The following is a 23,075-nucleotide window of genomic DNA, read 5'->3' on the forward strand; positions in this document are numbered from 1 at the left end:
CGCCAGAGTGTGACGTCACAAAGGGGACAATAAGGATTGGCGATGCGTGAAGGAATAGCTTGCGGGACCGGCGACATGTTAGAACAGGAACGGAGAGCTGGTCCGAAGCGGGACACCTGCACGGTTCCGATGGAAAACAGCCCGCTAGGGTCACGTGACCCACCGGGCCATCCGAGCGTAGCAGACGACACGAGGATGGGCACACATGGCTTATCCCTGTGGACCGACCACATGCAGCGCTTCTCGCCCCCCTCTAAATGTGTTTCTGCGGTTGGTTACGAGATCAAATGTAATGTTTCAACATGAAATCAATCACAAATGTAGAGAAACTAACGAATAAGCAAAGGGAGAAGCGAATGTGTGCTTGACATTTTGAGGAGTGTGCTGGTTAGATCCGCTAATTTCTCATGAAGTCGATGGCACATGGCATGCGCGCGCAACAGAAATAAGTTGAAACCGAATGCACCAAATTGTTCCGCCGACGCTTTTTACAAAATCTACCTCATTACGTTACCTTGCAACATCGTAGAACCTCCTCAGAGATCGGTTTTGATTCGTGTTGCAAACCATAACTCATCCTTAATACCTGTACCAGAATGAGCTCGTCTGTTCTCATTACGTGGACAAAGTGCTCCACTTCACTGTTCTTGCACCTGGGCTGCGACGTTAGCTACCTTCACAGTGTCCCCGATGTAGTCAGTTTCAATTAACGGCTAACGTATGCGCGACGTTCCCATTGCAGTACGACCATACGAATTAGGTATTTATGCTTACATCTGCCTGTCCAATTACAGCATATATGGTCGTGGCTCACATTTCTGCACAATATTATTAAAGATCACGTTGGCTCAGGAGGTTATGGAATAAAGAACCAAATGGTTCGCGACAAAGGCTTGCCGAAAAATTTGAATGCTCTAGTTACTTTACACTCCGCAAATTTGCCTGCTTGACGTCACCAGCGCATTTGAAGTTACAACCAGATTCGAGAAATGAACAACACAGAAGTTGTTGGTAACCATATAAAATAGAATACATCGACATTACACAGTCTCTACCCCAGAAGTCGGAATGTGTTCTTGAAGGAGTTCGTATAACTATAAAGTGTCGTTTACGACATATGTGCAATAAAATCTTAGTGATTAGTATGTGGTCTTAAATCGTAAGTACGCAGAGATTATTACTTGTACACAATACAAGCGAAAATGTGCAACATTAACGCTTCACGTGCACAAGACATAGACTTCGGAAACCGAAACATTACATGCACATCACATTCTGCTTTAGTACGTTTACTTGCAAGAAAATCTCATCGGAATTTTTGAAGGCGCTTTTCAGGTGAAGTTTAGTTTGTTTTAGTTTCTCAGGCAGGACGCTAATGCCCTTCGGAAGATATATGTGCTTGTGGCCTTCGTTTTGTTTGCCGACTTGCTGCACTTCCCCGTACTCACCAGCCGCATAGTACGAAGTTTAAATACCGAAGTTTAACCACACTGTAGATCAAGCTCTGGCTTTGTTGATCCGTCAAATGTCTCCGAGCCGCACAGTCGATTGGATATCGTGGAGCACATGAATCGTTCCGCCAATATGGCGGGCGGCTTCCACTCGTTCACGCTATACATCACCGCCATCCAACCTCTCGCATTCGAGCGGAGCGCCACCTGTACCCTGTTCGTTCTGCTGCTGCGGGCGCCATTGGCTCCGGAACGATATGGCGACACGCATGATAGGTCTCGCATGGCAATCGCGTGGGAACGCGCGCCCAATTCTACGCATGCATGGCAACGCGGCAAGAGAAAAGCTTTATTGACAGCGTGGGGACGGGAAACGTACAGAGTCATAACACCGCAATCATAACGTTACGACAGTCTCTCCTACGTGCGACAGAACGTGACGCTTACGGTCTCTGTCGTACAGCGTTGCAATGTATGGCATGGATTTTTCGGGTGAATTCTTGCAACAGCGAGCTTCTGATCAGAGAATCTAAATCACGTGAGGAGCCGAAAAGTCTGCCACGTTAAGGTTTTCGCGTGACTTCAAACCCAAAGCCATCTAAGCCTTAGAGTTTCCTAAAAATGATCTACAAGAGGGAAGCCTGGCACTAATGTCAGAGGGAGCTACAAGCAAGTTGGTTAGAGCGAGCATAGGCATGATGGGTAGTGCATGATTTTGCCTAAACTTCGCCCTCTTTGGCTTCAGATGTATTTGTGACATTGTAAACTGGTCGCAGTCAACAAATATTGAGTTAAGAATGCAACAGTTTTCAATGATCATGCGGGTGCACAGATACTTATAGCATTGCGGGGTTTAGAAAACTTAGGATCGCTTGTGAAATTTAGAAGGTCAAAGCGTAATAAATCACGCCACAAGAACGGCTTATACCGCAGCCCAAAGATCATACACATGCATGTTGTACAAAACATTATTCCCATAGTAGCTGAACAGCTTCAGTGCCAGAGTTTACTCTACTTTTTGTAGGAAACTATGATATAAGCGACGTACACGGCATGCAGGGCCCAGCAAGTGCCAAGAACAAAGTCGTGGCCTCAGTTATCGGCGGCTGCTCGATTTAAAGCTTGGACGTCTCCTTACGCGCAATGAAATGTTCAGAACACGAGCGTGCTTGCTTAGCGTACCGAACTCCTGTGCCGAACTCGCGTCGTATACCGAACAGGCGTTTTGTATCTAAAAAAGCAGGGGACAAGCCACGGCATCCCGTTCATTGGTACTAAACCGTAAAGAGATCAGCTATCTTTGATTGACAGCACGTCTGTTTAAATTATGTTTCTCTGGTACGATGATTGCTCATTGGGTGATGTCATCGGTCTACAAACATCACGCAGTTTGATCAGTAAACGAAGTTACTGTTTCTTTTCGTCCCTTTGTCTTTTATTGCTCTTAAATTTGTCTTAGCCTTCGAAAATGCGCAAACTTAGCCCAGTTGTCTACTTTGACTATGCTCCAGTACGATAACCCCGTCAACCAATGACACACTTCGCGTGAGGCGAATTCAGAGGCTCAGTGTGGCTGAGTTTGTTCCCAAGCGAGGCCAAGGCGGGACATTTCTTTTTTCGCCCCGCTCTTCTGCGGGGGCAGAGGGGTGTAACTCCGCTCAGGCGAGTCCGAACACCACTCGGGGATACACGAACACCTGCCGTCGGCGTTGCGAGAGGCTTCTGCGAAAAACTCTGGCGCGTATACCTACACAGCCGCGGTCGTCGTGCCGTGTCGCGCACACTTCAGCACGTGCACGGCGAAGACGAGAGGGCGTCGCGAGCAATCGTGCGTGGTGGACGTGCCGCGGTGACAATGCACCTCGTGCGGTGAGCGTGAGGTGCACCAGTTTAGAGTGGAACCGGTTCTGAACCTGGTGCGCGTCGTGTACGTGTTACAAGTGTGGCTTTGAAAAGGAGCGTGCCGAACTTGAATGATCAGTAAAAGACACATATACTTTTAGTAGGCGACTAAAGCGAAAGTTCCAAGCATATCACACAAAACAGCAGTGCATATATGCTCAGGGAGATGGCCAAGGTGACCGAGTTCGAGGTACATGGCGGGTGTCCCCGCCGTCCTAACCTGGTGTACTATGCGTCCGAGGCAGTTGCCCTCACACCCTGCTGGTGGGGTGTCCATCAAGAACACCACCTTCATGAAAGTTACGTCGGCGTTTGACCTCCTCTCAAGCTTGGAAAACAGCTTATGACATCAGACAGCAAAATACGGTCTGTGACAAAGAGAAACAAGTGGTTCCGGTGGTCAGACGTCATATAGGCATTTAAAGTGTCTCCAGGATGTGTTGGTCATTGTCATTGCATGATGACTCTGAAAAGTCTGTAATGACGATTTCCAAGCAGCTGCAGTTGACATAGAAGTCAGACTTTCTGTGTACGTGGGGAATCAGTTGTGCGTAATGGCTTTTAATCATCCCATACGCCCTTCACGCGACAAGAGCCGCTAGCTGCGAAAATGTACGACTACGCTACTCTCAGTGTGGCATCCTAGTTCCCAGGGCTTAAAACTGCTAAATTACGCTATCGGGCATCACAGATGTACAGGAAGATTACTGAACAGCTACAAAATTGGCTTTTCACTAGTGACTTTGGTCACTTGGCGGCACGGACAATGTGGACCAGCGTACAATGAGCGTGCAAGTGTTGCTATGTTACCGTTACCGATTCATTAACTGCGCATGCGCCGTCTCCGGCAAGCGCTGTCAGTAACTGCAGAACGGTGGCGCTATACTAAAATACCATAGCGATAGCTCAGCCAGCTGCCACAGTGACGAGAACAGCCGAAGACGCCGCGAACACATGTGACGACGCGACTACGTCGATGATGACGACACGGAAGCTCGCGTCCTAGTGGCGCCATCTCTCAGTGAGCAGCTACTGCAGAAATGTGACCCGCAACTGCAGACGACGCGCGCTACTCTGGCGCCATCTCGTAGCCATCGTCGCAGCACTACGCTTTTCTTCTCACGCTTTCGCCATACTCTCCTCCGCTTTCCTCCTCGCGTCTCTCATCCCCCCGCTGCGCTACGCGTTCGCTTTCGCTCTTCGCTGCGCTCGTTCGCTCGGTTACGCTGAGGCACGCCGCCAACGCCGAAACGTGTCATGTGTGAGGCGTGTATGCCACCGGGTTCCTCTATCGCGCTTCCCACAGACGTACACGCTGCGCCATATCTACCGACGCCGTCGAGATGCATGTGTGAAAATATTCAGAGAAGATTGTCTGAATATATAGGAAGCGAGTTCGATTCCTCCTAGCAGCGGAAAATTTAAAGGACTTTTTGTCGTCATTCAAGAGTGTTACATACCTAGTGTCACATAATCAGTGACCCAACTTAGTCCGACACTTGGTTTGGAACCCGGTTCCAGCAGCTCAGCAACCCGATGCCTTGCCCATTAGACCATGGTCTACTCAGTGACCCGGCTGAAAATGTCTAGAGACACCGATGCATAGCTACCAGAGAGTGAGTGAAATGTCCTAAGAGTGCTAAATCGCATTAAATGCGCCTTTTTCTACAAGCTTCCTCGTGACTTATCCAGTCGAGTTTCAAACGTAAAACTAGGTAGACTATCGTTGCAGTTGGCCTTCAGCATAGAGCGCGTCAAAACGGGGTCGCGCCACTACTGTAAATCGCCAGTGTGAACACACCTTTGTCTCATCGGTAAACGCCGAACGCGGCACGCTAACCGCGGTCGGCTAACCGGCCACACAAACCGACAAAAAAAAAAAAAAAAGCAGACAGCGCACGGACCGGTGCTGCATGTACAAAAAGTAAAATAATAAGAGTCCGCTTCTTCGGGAGCGTTCTTTCATCTGCCGACGGTCCTTCATTCTATCGCGCTCCCCTACACCCACCCTGTTTCCTTTCTCTCACTTTTACCTCCCTCCTGGTGTTCATCCGAAAGCCTCCTCTCATCGGCCGTCCCCACCAGTGAGACGAAAGCCGAGGGGCGACCTCCTCGCCAAAAAGAGTTTTGCCCTCTCACCTCCTCCCCACCCTCTCGCGAAAGTTCTCACCGCTACTCGCTCTTCGAAAACTAGACGACTGCCTGCAGCCGTCTCGTTCGGTCGTGTGCGTAGCAACTGTGAGAAGTTGCAGCTAGGAGTTCGTCCGCTTCGGCGTGTTCGTCGTCGCTTGGCCGCGTCGTTGCGTACACACTGAAACGTGATCGGATTAACCACCCAAGCTGGGCGCTGCGACAACTGCTGCCCGCGAACCAACCGTCGGCGATGGAAGACGTGGTCGATCTCATGTGCATGGAGGCGCCGCAACTGGGACAGACACCGCGAGCATCGCACGATTCGGCGATCGTCGGTGACGCCGTCGTCATGGCGAGGTTGCTGGGACTTCAGGATCGCTACGCTGTCACGTGTGACTACTGCAGGCGCGTGCAGACCGAGGTTCAGACACCGATGAGGAAAACGCTGGCACTGTGGATGTCCGAGGTAAACTGTCTTTTTTTTTTTTTTCAGCGTTTTCTTATTTTATTTTTGACTTCGTCGGCTAACGATGCGGCTGGTCTCTGACCCTCTGGCGCGTCCGCCGGCATTGCCGGATTTCGGTCAAGAGCAATAGCTTTATTCGCGAAGTTACACCATCGAGATTGACGCTGTTTTTCTGTTGTATAACTTAGGGGCCTCTCACAGGAAACCATTTTGTAGTCTGCGAAAAAAAAAAAAAAAGCGACTTGCCGTCTATTGTGACGAAGCCCTTAAAAAAGTGAAACGGGGTTTCCGTGCCGCTTCGTCGAAATGGATCGAAGTCGGGTTCGTTTCTGTTAAAACACCAAGTCGCTCTTAGTCCAGTTGCAAGTCAGCGTATTGTGGCTTGCGTAAACACGCTTTGAAAAAGCAGTTCGGCGTCTTTACGTGTACGTACAGTTTCCTGATGGTATTGAACACCACGTGCTCGCATTAGCCGATGGCGTGAGTGCAGTGTGGTACGAGGTCGCCGCATTCCGCTGCTTTATTCAAATTTTTTAGCACTCGCGTTTTAAAAGCCTTCAGGAAGCGATTAAATGCGGCTATCGTTGCCTTCGAACTATCCGCTAATGAAGTGTGAATACGTAGTACCGAGTTAAGCGAAAGTTTCGTTTTGTATAACCCGGCACTGGGTTAGGGACGTGTTCATTTAGCGCTTCGTGGGACACGTCCGTATTCAATTCTGGTTCTCTTTCGCTTTTAGAGAGATGACGTTTTTCTTTTTACGTTATTATTAGAAATTATTAACCGTCTTAGTGGCAAACTTAACAAACGCGTCAGGCCGCTGATTTTATTTGTCGTTTTCAATCAGGTATACATTTTGGAATAACAGAAACGTGTATAACACCTCAAGTATCTGTTTAGTTTGTTTGTTTGCATCATTATTTATCTACAGTAGACCCAGTTAGTTTCACGATTACCGTCGCGTTTGACAGTTATATGGCTGGTGGTGATAATGTTTATTTCCCTCCTTTTTATTCATATCGCTCGCGCATGTAGTCAAAGAAAGTTTTTCTCAATCGAGTGGTAGTTTAGCCTATTAGTCGCGGAGCTCAGGTAATCAGTTAAATTATCTTGAAGCTTGACTTTCTTGCATTTCTGGTAGCATATATTGGATGGCAGTGTCCGAGACCTTTTTTCCTCAGTAGATGTCGCTTTGTGAGACATCGTGTCTGATAACGTCTCGGCGTTATTTCGAGCGGCCGATTTGTCAGTACTGCTAACGTATTGGATAGTTAAGTGACGTCTTCACTGCATCGTTACTTTAGGTACCGCTGTAGCATGGTTGAGGTGCTGTCGCGCATCAGCTTAGCGTATACTATCCTTTGATCTCTATTTACAAGCGCGATGTTTTCGCATGAAGTTCCCGCAGATTTATTTGTGACTATTATTTTCTTCTAAGAGGCTGAGATGTAATGCAAGAGGTGGCCGCTTGCGAAAGTTCAGTTATTGCAATTTTCTCGTTTGATTTGGCCCACTTGACAAGTCGCATGATTGAAATTGGAAACAAGAACTTCAACGCGGCTTTTTAATCGCTAATAGTTGTTGTGGTAACAGTTATGTGTGCATGGTGTGTATCTTTATTATTTTTTTTTAACTCGCATCTCGCAAGTCGGTTGCAGCACTGCCGAAGGTACCATGTGTACACAGGTAATATCCTTGCGCAGTGGAATATAGTTCCAGGCGTAACTGTCTGATTATTAGCGAGATTAGAGAGTTTTATTCTTGCTTGGTATACGATGCGTTAGAGCGATGGGTGACATGTTAGGACCTTAGCGCATGCGCGTCTATGCCGCGTATCACTGGGGCAGTGAGCATATGACACGGCGCGGATGAACACATTTTGAGGGGGCACTCGGCCTTCCTATTGGCTAAGGAGTCCTGCAGCTTCCGTAGTGCTGCAAACTACTTGTGAGATGGAGCGTGTTGGAGGTGACGCGGTGAAGCGATAGGCAGGGCGAAGCGCAGCGTTTTCTCCCCGCTGCCGGTGCTCTTCGTAAGTGTAAGTGAACGTTCACTGGGATTTATGCGGCCTTTAAAACTATAAACCTTGCCTCCTGCAATTGTGTAATACTTTACTATCGCCATCAATGCTTCGCCTTTCGAGTGAAACCGGGACATTTTTCTTTTTTGTGTACAGTTTTCGCTGAATGAGAATGACACGAAACGCTGTTCGTTAATGACTATATTCTTGCCGATGCTTAACGCCACTGAGTAGATACGTAGACTATGGTCGGACGCTACAATAATAGATTTGTGTGCTCTCCGATTAAACTTCGGACCAGGAAAGAATTTTAATAAATACATAAAAGAAATAAATAAAACTATCGCACTACAATACGGCGTAACCAGCGCAGCAGCTCACGTCGAGGTCCCCGGTATTCATTAAACTGCAATACGTGTACGGACAGGTAAACGTATTACCAGGGTCTTGTCGGCTTACTGGAGCCGCGTGCGGCAGTAGCAACGCTGGCGTCGATACGTGGTGACGCTTCCTTCAACTACATAACTCGTTTTAAGCGTTTTTGTGTGGCGCGAGGGCCTCCGTCGAAGGCATGTACAGGAACTACGTGGTAACGATGTCGCTCGACCGAATCCTCGCGCCAGCAGCTAACTAGGGGACGTATTTCTCGGACGGTCACCTTCGTAGGTATCACTTTCAGTGTGCGCTGATTCGATTGGCTGGTCGAGCTGAGTGGGTGGTTGAGCGAAACCGCAGGAGTCATCCAACGCACCGTGCATATACTACGTCACGCGGGAGCGATAGTATACCGCCCAAAGTGATCGTCCGAGAATATGATTTCCAGTCGTGGTCGAGCTGTTCACTCAGCACGGTGCAAGTTGACTTATGAACAGGATTGCGTCTCACATCCCCCGGTGTCTTCCGGGCTTCTTGTTCGAGCTCATTTTACCAGAGGCGGCTGTTGTCGATTCTGAGGGATCTCTTGTCATGTACCACTTATTCATCAGCCGTGCATTCGGTATAATGCCACCGTACCGAATCCTCGCTCCCCCATTTCACATAACTGAGTTCTTCGTAACGGCTCACTTTAGCCTTACGAGGGTCCCCCGAAATACCCGACCTTGTCCCCCACCGTTCGCGTCGTGTACCTATACCTGCCCTAAGTGTTCACCAGAAGATTCCGCTGCGGCGAAATTGTGCTGTGCTATACGGTGGACTTGACCGTTGACGTGGGTTCCTTGTTCAACGCGCAGGTGTGCGAGGAACAGGGCTGCGAAGACTCGGTGTTCCCGACCGCCATGAACCTGCTGGACCGGTACCTGTCCCTGGTGTCGGTGCGGAAGTTGCACCTGCAGCTGCTGGGCTGCGTCTGCCTCCTGCTGGCCTCCAAGTTACGTCAGACCCGCGCGCTGGCCGTCGACGCGCTCGTCTACTACACTGACTGCTCGGTCACCGCACAGGAGATACAGGTGAGCCCCAGTTGTCGCTCTATATATCGCTACAATCATCCAACAGCATTAGCTGTCGACAGCTCTGTGACGCCTCTGTCGCGTCTGCGAGATTTCTAACGTGAGATTTGTAACGAGATGTTATCGTCGTCCAGTACGAACAGTCGTTTGATATAAGTGGGCTTGGCCTATGCCATTTTTAGAAGTACGCTCTAGGCCACCTCGACGGTCTTTCACCCTGCGTCGTATCGTGAAATCAGAGACTAGTTTCACCCCGCCCGTACCGTAAAGGCGACAAATTTGTTTTGATTGCCTTCCTGGTTTTACGCCTCCACGAGAGGGAAGGGGAGGGGACCGGGCTAACGCTATGGTAGAAGCGAATGACATCGGAACCCCCCCAGGGAGCAGGGAGCTACGGCAGCCGTAAAGCGGGGTCACGGGAGGCGGAGCCTATGGTAGCGGTCGCGTTTCGAACGTGACTTCAAAGGCAGGCGCATGGTCAGTCCGAAAGCCGAAGTCTTTGAATGGCTCGCTCGGATCCTGCGTTGTACGAGGGAAAACTACAACCGCCACCACAAAAAACAAGCAAATCAACGTGAGTAGGAATAGTGGCCCGAGGAAAGGGAGCCTTCGTGACGCCTCACAGCGGGGGTCAAAGGTCACTTTAAACAAGCGACACTGAGGAGGCGTCGGGAAAGGCCAAGCGATCACCGGACCTCCGTTCAAGTTCAGGATGGACGCGTTCAATCTCTGACACTTTCACTCCACTGCCGTTGTTAAAGAAAGGGTTGACCCCGGGAGGTCGTCTCTTCACTTTTTTGTGCGTGTTTTGCACTGGCCTTTGTGTCCTCACCTTCCACGTGCCTCCTGACGTCCGATGAATAGCCGAACGCGTGGCCGACGTGTGCTTGCTTGTTGACGTCAGAAGGGACTTTCCCCCGCACGTCTGGGCAGTTGTCTACTTTTATCGCCTCCATTTGACGTCGTCCGCGTGGCACCGTTCCTCCCTCCTGCCCCCATTCTCTCCTGTCCACTTCTGCTTGTCGTCTGCTGGCTAAGCGTTGTCCGTCTGTTTCGTCTCCGCGCCCTCTGTACCATTGTGCTTTCGTCTGCTTTTCGTCTTCCGTCCGTGCTTGTTTTGTCTGCAACCCTTCTGTACGATTGTATCTTAGTCTTTCTTTTTCTTTTTTCTTCTGTTTCCCGTTATTGACAGCCACCTTCCTCGCTCAGATGTTTACTTTCCGCTTGCTTCTGCGGCTTTGGTTTACATTATCAGTATTTTCATATTTGATTCGTGTTTCTGGTCGCTTGCGTTTTACCTGTGGTCTCCGATTACGTTGAGGATTCTTTCTGCTTCGCTTTCGTTTCACCTTTTTCCCTCGTTTTCCCCTCGCCGCTTCCCTGTGTGGGCTGAGGTCAATGCCTTCCCGCCGATTCAGCTCAACAAAGTCTAGCTACCGCGAAAAAAGGAACAAAAAAACTTGAAATTCTATGGGTCGTCTTTTTTAGCGAGTTAGATGGGAGGAAGTTCCTCCATGTCGAGTCAGCTGCGTGCAATTGTGCCGTCTTTATGCAACACTGCTGGTTATCCGATGAGATGGGGCTGGTTATCTCTCGGCCAATTTCTGCGCCACCTGACAAATGACCTTCTTTTCCGCCGTCTTATCTCACCTCACCTTCACGCAGTAGCTCAGATCGCTATCGACATCCGGCATTGTCGTGTGTATCCGTGAAACGGGACTTCGCGCTAACGGGAAGGCAGGATGAGGTAACCTGCCGGAGTGGTTCTCCACTGGCTCGGTGGAGTGCCGTGGGCCAACGATTATGCAAATCAACTGTTAGGGCCAGGAGGTGCGGGAGGAACCGCTCGTCTTCTGCTTAAACTTATCGTGATTCTTTGCTGACAACTTCGATTTTTTTCGCTTCCGGGCGCGCGCGTGCATTGCTTAAAGGCAGTCTGGTGATTCGTAATTGCCTGGCATAAACAATACCCGTTTTCTCTTTTGTTTTTCGGTGGCCAGCCTCCTTAGTTCTTGTCAATGCTTTGGGCGGTGGCCGGAAGGCACCGCTCAGACTATCCCGTGGATGAATGGATGCGTGCGAAGCCAATCTTACTACAAAGCGACTCGAACTTGACGCTGGAAGAAAAAAATCGTGCATGCTGTAACACGGAATTTTAATCAGTTCGTCTACGGAAACACCGTTGATGTGGACGGCAGCAGCTACGTTTGTAGCGGTATCCTGTGGCACTTCGTTCAACCACAAAGCGTTCATGTTTTGCATAACTGTTCTCCTTGAAGGAAAAGCTAGGAATCAATACGTATTAATGACTACGTCACTACCGACACCTTTACGACAGCGTCTGAGCAGTGCACAGTCATTACAAGACAGTTCTGTGAGCTGTGGTACTGGAGTTGAAAGGCACGAGGGGGCGCCCCTAGGGCTGCTGCTCGCGGCTACGTCCCCTGTATTCCGTTAACAGAAAGTTTTAGCTTGTACGCAGAGTTACAAACGTACTGCTTTTCACGGAATACCAGAAACCGGAGAGAGAAATGTGCGCGACAGAGCCGGTGTCGCCACCTTGTGACACTGACGTCAACTATATAACACACAGTACTATAATTCCTAAAAATCATGTTCTACTGATGTGTTCGTGCACAGTAGTTGGCGTCAACAATCATTAGCGTATAGGGCATTTTGTTTTCCTTCTTGAGTTGTGCTTGAAGATGGCACTACAGCCGCTGCTACTACGGCAGACATATCCGATGTTACTACAAAGCGACTCGTAACGTACTGCAAAGCAACCCGTAAAGCCCCAACCACAAGGAAGAAGTTTCCGACTAATTTTCGACGTCGACCCTGGCCGGCGTCATCAGGAGCATTGCTACTTTCGGTCGACGCCGAAGTCTGTCCATGCCAGATCACGTCGCCGACGCCCGAAATGCTAGCGAAGTACGAGAGCCGGCCGACGCCGAAAATCCGGCGGAAACCTGTTCCTTGTGGTTGGGCCTTAAAGTGCAATATGTTTACCGACAGGCTAAAACTCTGTGATGACACGGACAGGCTACAACTACAGTCCGATCCCAGCGGCTATCGTAGACCCGGCTACACAACTCCCAGTCTGCGCACTACTCAGCTATACGACAAGGCCATCACAGCTACCACCGGCAAATGTCAAGATCGCTCGCTAGGCGCACAAAGCCTTCCGCAAACAACACTGTTCGATTCCAGCTGCAGCCGATTGACGATCGGCGCCTTCGGGTTCCGACCGCGGGCGCAACAAGCCAGGCGGCGTGCACAATGGGCATCTTTTTTTTCTCTCTCTTCTAGTGACTAGGTGCAAATCCCAAATGTGTGTGTGTGTGTGTGTTTGCGTGCGTGCGTATGTTTGCGTCTATGTATGTGTTGGCCAGAAGACGCCAAGTTCGCGTGCTGCGACGTACCCGGTACAATACGCCATTGTGCTTCCGCCATGATGGAAGATCTGCCTTGCTATTACTGTCCTTCTGGAGTGCACCGACTAACGCTGCTTCTGGTCCACGGTAGGGTTTACGAACACTCAGCTTCCCTCTTTTCTGGCTTTGACATCGGCTGCGGCTAAGTCTCTCCCGTCACGTGACTTTGCCGCGTCTCTGCAAGCGCTGTTTGTCTGGCGACGGCAGCAGACGGCAATCTGTGGCACACCCTTCGGTGGTTACGTGTCTGGCTTCGTCATAGCTGTCGAAGTCAGCCTGCGCGAGCTGCCATTCGTGACGAGATCTATCTATGCAGCTGAGGGAAACAAATGGAAACGATGAGTCAAGACGTCCCAGAATACAGCTGTCCTGAACCTTGCAGACGCTGGACGGTGTCGCTTCGCTTGATGCTGCTTTACATGCATGTTGTGGCATTGTCCTTGCTTTTAATTTTCAGAAGATCGTTGTTGCAGCTAGCTGAGCTTTGCTCTCTCTTTTATTTTCTTGCATGAGAACTGTCTCGTTTAGAACGATTTCATTCATGCAGATGTCGAAGCTCTGTTTGTCTCGTCTTATGTGTGGATATAAAAACGCCGCATGCAACCGTATAAGCGCGAATCCTCGGCAAACTGCACATCTCAAAAGAGAGCTTATAGCCATTTTATACGCTTTTTTTTCCGCCACCATACTTTGGCTTCGTCGACTTACTACGGAATGGTCCTGCTCATATTGAGTGTCTTTATGCTCGGCAGCCTCACGCGCGCTATTCACGCCCAGCACCACGGCGGCATCTAGCGAGCGCCGTGTCACTTGAGCCTAAGCAAGCATGGTCCACCGCGATTTGATGCACGTTGATGCACGCTGTTTGATGTACGTATGTTGTTGTTGTTGCCTTATTAGCAAGTACTGCCTGCTTTTTTTTCTTCTTCTTTGAGGGGGATCACGCGAATGACAACATTGTTTTCTTCTTCTCACGATCTTGCGTGCCAGCTGTCCCGCTGACGAACATTTTGCAGATGGCGCCGACTCGTCTTAGCTAGTATCAAAGCGAACACTGCGTGAACACTAGCACTCAAGCTTGTCTCGCGCTGACAGTTCCCTGTCAGCCCTTGTCAGAAAAGTGAGGAAGAAGCCTGTTACTTTTGAGCGCCTGGTTCTCTTTAACCCTTTCTTTTTCCTTCGCGTTCTCGTGGGAAACTTTTTGAGACTTGTGTCGGGGGGTCCGTCACACTGCACGATGTTCGCCTTCGTTATAAGTATACAAGTTGAGTCGGGCTTTGCGAGCGTTCAACTGTCAGTGCAAGGAAACGAAGCACTTACGTACTGTAGTGATTTCTGTGCGAAAGCGCACAGATGTAGCAGGATCTGTCACAATGAAGACTGTGGGAATCTGCCGAAGGATGTCGGGTTCCTGCGCGCCTTGGGCATTGTTCTGAGAATTAAGTCGCACGGTGACATGAGGTTGCCATAACGCGCTGTCCTGGAAGAAACGCAGGTGGTTACGATTAACCACATTACGAAATTCGCAGGCATTAAATGGAGTCCACTGGTGCAAGGCAAAAGTAATTACGTATCGCTGTAACAGGCCATGGTCCTTAAGCGGACATCTAGCATATATGGCGATGATGGCGTCAGTGGGAGCTCAACTCCCGCGGAGTTAAGGCGCCAGTCCGTACGGCGCTGAACCGGCAGTGGATGCAACTTCACACCGGAGCCACAGCATCACCACGTAATCCGATTTGCGAATAACGTGCCTATCTTTTGATAACATGACCCGTTAAGAATGCAGTGCTTTCATTTAAGGATGCAGTGGGTCGTTTCAGTTGTACCGTGCATTAATGGTGACGCTGAGGGCACTTACTGAAGCAAGAAAAAAAAAAGCCCTTTGTTGAGACTTTGGCGACTGTGACGTGAAATAAAAAAAAAGGGGGGGGGGGGGGCAAATTATGCAAGTTGGTAAAGGGCCAAGGGACAGAGTGAGAAAAAAAAGGGGGGAGGCAGCTTGCGTATCTATCACCTTGCAAGCCGTTCCCCCATGCACTTGCCGTACGGCAGGTTGTGGCGTCGTTTCGTAGCATGGGATGCACATCTTGCGTGTGACCCCACCGCCCCTCCGTTTTTTTCGTTTTTTTTTTTTCTCATTCTTTTTTATCTGCTTGCTGGTGTTACCTTTTTCTTCGTGGGCTGTATCACCCCACGCTCTCTCTTCGTTCTATCGTCTTCTACCTCGGTGCCGTTGGCTCCTGCAACCGCGTACCATCTGTTGCTGCTTCACCCTTCAAGTCGCTGCGTGCATGTCTCCGTTTGTTGCCCTCGAAGCCACCCTCCTCTCTCAAAACCACGCAGACCTCGGCGTGTGAGCACAACGCGGTGTGTGCGTGCGTGCGTGCGAGGCATCTATTGCACTATTCTTCCAGGGGGCATCTGACAGCGCTTTTATTCAAGTTCTACTTCGCTGGGGGTGTATAGGGTAAGGGGAGAAATGTATGCCAGTGCTTGGCCGCCGCCATCTTGGAGGGAAGAGGTCTCTGGTGAATCGCGTTGAACGGGGCTCCTCAAAGTTTGATCAATCGTACCTGTGTTGGTGCGTCTCTTGTGCATCAACTTCTGCTTTTCTTCTGCCTGTCGTCTGTTTATCTCCTGCTTGCCTTCTGCTTTCCTTCTGCACCTTTTCTGCCCATTGTGCGCCGCTAGGCGGCACACAACTGCCCTTTAACCCCACATGCTAGCACACGCTGCAGACGAGAGGGTCGTGCCATCGAAGTCCCTTTAATACAGGTGGCTCGACCAATGGAATGCTTGCTTATTCGTCGACCTTTTCACTTTTTTGTTTATTTCTGTTTCTCCCACTTTCACTTTGGGCCGCACCCGACGTTGTCTCGGCGACCTCCCCGATTTCACGACCGGCAACCTGTCGCGTATATAAGAAACTTCGGTTTCAAAGCGAGCAAGGTGCGCTTTTGTGTCACCTGCAGTGGTGGAGTTACGAGGCGTTTCGGGGCTATCGCCTTGTTTAGGCACAACGGTAGGCAACACGTGATGTTTATTTCGGCTCACCCCTTTCTCATGCCCGTTCTTACATTTATTTCGACAGGTGGCGGTGGTAAACGACGCGTGAAGTTAGGGTCATGACCGCGCTCGAGGACACCTGCAGTGACGTCTCGCGTTACATGCTTGAGTTTGTAGTGATGGCGCTCTCGGGCACTTGCATTTGCCCTTCCTGTTGTCTTTCGCATTTTCGCGCTGTTGGCAATTATGAATCGGTACCAGCGTGCCCTGTTAACTATAATCTTTCCACGGGCCCTTGAGCTTTGAATGTAGAGTTTCGGGGAGAAAGAGAGCGAGGTTGAAAACCCACCTCCTTTCCACGTCTACATGACGTCTTGTTGAGCAGCCCTCGTTTTGACCGCACCTTGCAGGTGCGGCAATCACGTGACACGAAATTACGGGGGGGGGGGACAGGTGCACGGCCGAAAGTCGCCTTCGTAGGTGTTAGCTTTTGGCACGTTGCCAGGAAAAGAACAGATCCTCTGCTGAGTTGTGCTGCCTGATAATTTCATTCAGCCGCTAATCGGACCTTTTATTCTTCTACCTTCGGTACCGTAAGAAGAGGAAAAGTTTGGGTAATAACAAAAACAAAAAAAAAACAACGAAGAGCAAACTTAGTTTGCTCAAATTTCGTGCGGAAACTTCAACGCGGCTACTTAAGCGTGACTTCACCGGTTTCAGACTATTTTATAGTGTTTGGGCTCTTTTACTGCCAGGAAAACTTTTCGAAATTTCTGAGGTTGTGTTCTTGGTTTCCTTAGAAAGCAATACAGTTCTTTGTTACCGATAAAGAAAATTAACTATACCCTAGCTGACGTTCCAGGTACTGTGACGTGATCGCGAGCTGGTAGGGGGAACTTCACCATAGCGTTGGCATTTGTGCCTTTCGTTTCTTGATTTTGTTTTCATGTGTTCTAGCTTACGACGCCATGGTGAGAGTGGCCGCTATGTTGTTAAAAAAGCGCAATTAATTGATGCAGCTTCACTTGTCACTGAGAAGAAATCTTCAGTGGCCCCTTAAGGGTGTAGAAAATAATATGTGCGGTAAATAACCCGTTGACAGTGCCCCTCTAAAGGTGTTCAAAATGTGGCAAACACCCTGTTGACAGTGATACCGTGTTCTCTCTGTCGCAGGCCTGGGAACTGCAGGTCCTGAACCGGCTCAACTGGGACGTCGCCTCGGTAGTGGCCAACGATTTCGTAGACCACCTGGTCGCCATGTTGGGACTCGCCGACCGCGGCGACACCGTGCGGAGGCACGCCAACACCTTCATCTCCCTCTGCGCAACCGGTGAGTGGTCAACTGATCTCTGCAATATACTGCACCGCAGTTGATGTCGTGACGTGTATGCGGCTTGCTGATGACGTCATCATCGGGGCCGCCATGTTGTTGTACCACGAAAACCGTGAAATGCGGGTTTCTCTCGAGTCCCCGATCTTCAAAGAAGTTAGGCCTAGCTCTTCTGGCTGTGACAGTCTTGTCTGCCCTTTATGTCTAAACCTTTCCTCCAGTCGTTTGAGTTAACTTTCCAGTTGCGGCGCTGTAGAACGGAATTCGAGCTGCGTTTCTGTAGAAGAGAGTCTGTGTGTAAGGGCATGTGTTCAGCATCATTTGTCCGAAAATGCGTTGCTTCTGCCTGTCTTGCGACGCACAGGCATCATCAGATCACCAAGCTGCTAGCGGTGTCGTTTTCCTTATTCTGCTGATTTCGAAAGAGCTCGTTTGCTGCATGCATGCACCAACAATCTTAACTTTCCTCTCTCTCTCCCCTCCCCCCACTCTCGGTTTTCAATTGGTGATTGGTATTCTTGCCCCCTCCTGCGCCGGCCTTCGTTGTTTTCATCTACCTACCACGCGCCTGCATGTAGACGGCGCATGCGCAGCAGCGCGACCTGTCAGCTTTGTTGCGCGTGAATACGAGCGTATACTACGTGCTCTCCTGCAGTGGCCCCGCTGTACCTTGCATGTAGTAAGAGAGGGGACAATGGCCTGATGTGCTGGACTGACGGAACACCTGGATGCATCGGAAGTTCTTACGGTCTGCTCTCCCTTCCTCCGACTTACTCTCCCGTAATGCCTCCCTCTCTCTCCTCTTCCAACAATGCGTGGCAGCCGGCACGCGCTCGGCGCGTGCGGCAGCTTTTTTGTTGTGGAGCCCGTCGCCCCTGTGTTGCCTTCGAACAAGTAATACTTTATATTACTACTTTGTTAACTTGGGTGGATAGACCGCTTTTGCAGGCAGGGTACCGACGAACTCTTCTTTTGCCTCTTTAGCTACGGTCGACGACGTCGTCTGCTGCCAAACGCGTTGGGCTGTTGCGTCGTCTGGTCCCCACGGCTGGGTCGTCGTCTGCTATAAAGAATTTAAGTCGTCTGCAACTTGGTCGCGTGCTGTGCCCCCTTTCTTAGCATGAAATACTGCTGCAGATCGTCTGCTACCCTGCTCCACCATGCTTCTGCAACTTCATTTGCAGATCGTCTGCATTGAACGCCCTTCTGCTTCTGTAGGGGCATCGCGCAGATGTGGAGCTATGAAGCGAAGCTTAAGCGGGGTTTCTACGACGAAATGAAAGAAGGCAACTTCGCCGGGCGTGGGGTGGTGCTGCCGGCGCGCTGGGCGCAGTACAAGCGCTGATAGGACCCCCCACCGCAAGCACCCCATGCACCCAGCTGCTTCCGGTCCCTTTTAGATTTCGTACGTTCGTTCTGCTCTCTCGCTTCTGAGTTCCCTATAGCTCTTTCGAGAGGCACGCTTATTGATTTTTCGGCAGAGGTTATCCACGAGCTGACGCTCTCCTGTCTCTTTGCAGAAGGGAAGAAATGACCGACGTAGATTGCACGTGCCAGTCTATGTTGTCTTTCTTGCTTTGCTTTATAGACTTGTACTTAGGAAATGGGCTTAGCTTGTATTAGGCCTTATGCTCTCCACGTAGTTAACGGGAGGAAGGGAACCCGTCTGTCAAAACCGAAGGCTTGCGGCGGGCAAAGCCTTGATTGCAGGTACGCGGGAGGGGAGTCCCCGCACCCGAGGTATACTCTAAGCGGGCTACTGTGGATAACCCCCCGTCCTCCCCAAAAAATAGCCGCGTCACGCACCCAGAGCCTACTTGTTAACTCCCCCTCGGAGGGATTCCGTTTTCTCTGCTGCTTTATTTTTTGTCTCTTGTTTTTGTAGTTGTGTTTCAGTTGTGTTCAGGGTTTATCTCTCGCAGAAGATTTTGTTGCCTCATTTATCTGTCTTGCCTTGGAAGAACCTTTTCTTTATTTTTTTTCTGTTTAGTTGCCTCCCTTTTCCGTCTTTGTTTCTTCGTTTACCGTCTGTTTCGGTTCAGTCTCCGTTATTTGGCGTGGCTTGGCTTTTGTCTTTTACAGTTGCACTTCTGTTCTAAATCCGTCCATTTCCAGCTTGAGTTTGAACCTTTAGTGCTTTATTGCTTTCCTTCTGTCGTTTGTTCTTTCTTTCTTCGAAGTCAACTTCCCCGCTTCTCGGCTTGGCTTGGCTTGTCTGCGTTCCGGAACACTCACTCCAGCTCCCTCTCCCGCCTTCTCCCGTTCCCTCAGTGCCGTCATCCAGGTGTGAAGCACGCGCGGCGTGCGTGCCGCTAATCGATTGCTTCCGTACCGTTCTCCAGCCCTGGCCGTATATATAGACGCGTGGCCCATATCTATATCTACCCATCGCGCTTATGAGATTGCCGGCTACTGCCACGTGCTCGGCACGCGCACTTCACCGGCCGGCTGTTGAGTTTGTTCACAGCTGCTGCCTTCCTCTCTGGAAATGTGTTACTCCTGTCTTTTTTGAATGCTTTTTTCTTTGCTCTGTTGCCCCGGTATGGTTTGGTTACTGACGCGTTGCGTGCGCACTTGGATTGGCTTGGCTTTCAAAAGCTGGCTTTCGAACTTCCAACTGCTGTGTTTTTTGCTAGTGGTGGTGCCAGGTCTCGCGTGTTTGTAAGCGCGATGTTTTGTTTCTTGTGTGTGTGTGCGTGCGAGCCTCTCACACTGCGGTCGTATCCACTTGTACTTGGCCAGGTGGCAGTGCACGTGATTCGCCATACAGATTCGGGGGTCGGCGCGTAATAGTCGGTTGTTCTTTTTTTTTTTTTGCCTTTATCGCTCATGTCCTGCGATTTGGCTTTATTCTTTTTCCATGACGCCCTGAATGCCCGAACTCTGAACTTTTACGAAGTTTTAGCATGCTGCGTGATGTTCGTGCCCGCCTTACAGTGATATTGTTTTCTTTTAAGCGTTCGGTATACAATTGATAGTGCGTCATCTTATATATATAGAAAACCTGGAAGTTGTAGCTTAAAGTGAACCGACAATGAAAATGTATTTTTTTAATTCACTTTCACAAATGTTATAGCATAAGAAGCCTCAAGGCATGTTCGAAACAAAAACTATAGCATGTCAGTGAAAAGTTGAATGTTAAACTGGTAAACTCATCGTTCGCGCTCTGGCTGAACCGGTTGGCTGTTGACATAGACAGTGGACGCCGAACTTCCCGTAGTATAAGCCTAATCGTGAGCGATTCCGCTATGTATAATCAGGACGGCGTGGTGCGACGCTGTAATGAAACCCTGAAAACGTGTCATTCGGCGGCCGCGCCGCAGCTCGCGTAGAGGTATTACGTTTTGCGCGTCCGCTATCCTGATGGCAGCGCCTTTCTAACATCGACTGAAAATTCCCCCGGTTAGGTGGCGGCACTGCCTGGCGGGACAAGGTCCCGCGCGTCAGATGCTTATCAGCATTCGGGCAGGCCTTATCTCAAAACGCTTGCGTCCGCGTCAAGCGTTTGGATGAAGCCCCTCTCCTCTTCGCCCCATTTCTAAACCTTTACTCGCTGTTTACACAGCAGGCAGACCGCTGTCCAAACCCCGGGTGTCGGTAAACAAGCACACCAGGGGGCGCTGCAGAGAGCAAATGGATGATTGAGGCAGGGTACGGGGATTGACAGCGTGAAAGGAGGGGTGTTCGGGCAGGACTGCTGGTTTTAAGCCGCATATAGTAGCAAGAAGCAGAGCTATGCAGTCACCTCAAGCACGTTTCAACGCGCTACTTGCGCAGCGAGCGCCACCTGCCGGTGGCAACCGGAGACAGTTCTTCACCCCCGCCCCCTCGAACATTTTGGGCGAGTCCTGTCGTCGTCTACCCTTGGAACTTGCGGTCTTTGATTCCTTTAGTACGCCACATATTGTCTTTCTTTACCGATTAACACACTTAACCACACCCGAGTGGCCGCTCTCAAAATCCACGACGTCATGGCTAACTGGTGCGAAAACCTCAGGGCGACGACGTCATCCTTAATTTGTTGCTCCTGCGCGTTTTTATGGCTTAGCCGTCTCTAGCAACGTAAGAACGACCACTTTGCTATTTGGCTATTGCCCAGAAGCGTAGTCCACTAGCAGAGGTTAGCCTGATATTCCAGGCTTCGTGCCCCTTAACTGGCTGGTCCAAACTTTGGTCCTCCGAAACGCCGAACTGTAGCTTTTGTTGTAAATAAGTGTACATCAAGTTTCGTGGCAAATAGACTTGCACTTAAAAAAACGGAAACGGAACATAGGACAGAAAAAAAAAAAAGTGTCAATAGCAGCATCGGCTTCCCGAAGCTTCGCGTTCGTGTCGTGACAACAGGCGCGTGCCACTCGTGGCACGTGGCGTCACGCATGACGTCATTTAATACAGCCGGCCCGGTCGTCGTCCGGACCGCAGCAGGCTGTCCGCTCAGAGGGGCCAGACGGCTGTTTGCTTCAGCATGCTTCTGCGCCATCGCCTCCCTCCCTCCTCATCCCTCTAGTAGAACGTGTCCGCTTCTGCGCGTATACCGCTGTCCTTGCTTGGCTTTTTGATGGATTTTTTTGCGCAGAAGTTGACCCACGTGGTTGTGCGTGCGCGCTTGACTGACGGCATCTGCTGCTTTTGTCGTCTGCTATTGAGATGGGGAAACAGTGCGAAGGGGGAAGGAAGGGGGGGGGGGTGTCACTTTGATTGCTGTATAGAGTTATGAGCGTGGTGATAGAGCAGGGCATAGGTGAATGCTGTGAAGGGGGTGCAGATGTGGCAGGAATGTTTGTTTAAATGATGAAAGCGATCGTAACCTTACCAGTGGAACTACAGCTACCGCTTTTGGTCTTCGCCTAATGGTCGCAGGCTTACGCAATAACGCTCTGTAATGGTACTAAGTTCGTCTACAGTCAGCGCGCTTTGCGTCTGGGCGCTCAGCCGTCATTTAATGCGATTAAGAAAACAGACGCAGTCTGTACTTATTAAGATCTAGTTTGGGGGCTCAAAGCGCGTTCACTGAATACGGGAAACAGTGCTGTGAAACCTAAGAAAAGGAAACCACTCCTCGAACGTGTACATCCAACGATGTCTAAGCAATGTTTAAGCAAGGTGTGCCAAGGGTTTCAGGGAGCAAGCAACGCACCGCAGTTTCGTATCAGGCTCTCGTGCTAGGGCTATCCTGCAGGTCAATGCCAATAAACGGCTCAATAGGTTCTCTATTTTACGGAACCTCGAAAATACGAATATATAGCTTGCGTTTTGGCACCCTAGCCGAAAGCTTTCCCTAACCATCTAACTAGAATACACTGTAGACACCCTGGTCTTGGTCTCGTCGGTATTACAGACTTCTTTGTCTGGCTGCAAAATTATGGCCTGCATAGCGGTGTCACAACGGCTGTGACGTTATTGTGGAGACGGTGTGCGCGCCATCTGGGCTGCCTAAGAGGGCAACGTGCTTCGTCTGCTCGTGTCAAGGCCAGAAGGTAACAGGCTCATCATGCTCGTGCACTCTCGCATCCGCTCTCGTAAGGGCGCTGTTACTTATTTAACAAAGTTGTCGGGTAGTGGCAAGTTGTGTCAGATGGGGGGTGGGGGGGGTGGTGAGTTACTTTTGGGAGGGACTTGAGAGGGGCGGTGAGAAATTGTCCGCTCAACGTCGTCTGCACTGAGCGAAGCAGACGACGTGCGGATGCGGGTGGCATCAGTTTCGCACCAGCAGGTGCACTGTCGAACTGTGGATCGGCTTTTTTCTTTAGCTTAACCGTTTCATTCGCAGCCGACACGTCTACGTCGAGTTGTGTGGTGTACGTCGAAGAGAAGCTGCGTTTTAATTAATTTGAAATGAAAATTTTAGGAGGAAGCATGTGCTTGTGGCCAACACCCATTTA

General features: G+C 50.1%; 1 protein-coding gene across 1 annotated transcript in view; it reads left to right on the plus strand.

The window, feature by feature from the left end:
- The first annotated feature begins 5,526 nt into the window (after positions 1-5,526).
- Positions 5,527-23,075, plus strand: part of LOC119464896 (G1/S-specific cyclin-D2) — a 29,997-nt gene continuing 12,448 nt past the window's right edge. Inside the window, exons 1-3 of the mRNA XM_037725770.2 lie at positions 5,527-5,952; positions 9,205-9,420; positions 17,037-17,193. Of these exons, the coding sequence (XP_037581698.1) occupies positions 5,737-5,952; positions 9,205-9,420; positions 17,037-17,193 (589 nt within the window). The 5' untranslated portion in view covers positions 5,527-5,736. The remainder of the gene's footprint in view (positions 5,953-9,204; positions 9,421-17,036; positions 17,194-23,075) is intronic.

The sequence above is a fragment of the Dermacentor silvarum genome, chromosome 9, assembly GCF_013339745.2.
Source record: "Dermacentor silvarum isolate Dsil-2018 chromosome 9, BIME_Dsil_1.4, whole genome shotgun sequence".
NCBI lineage: Eukaryota > Metazoa > Arthropoda > Arachnida > Ixodida > Ixodidae > Dermacentor > Dermacentor silvarum.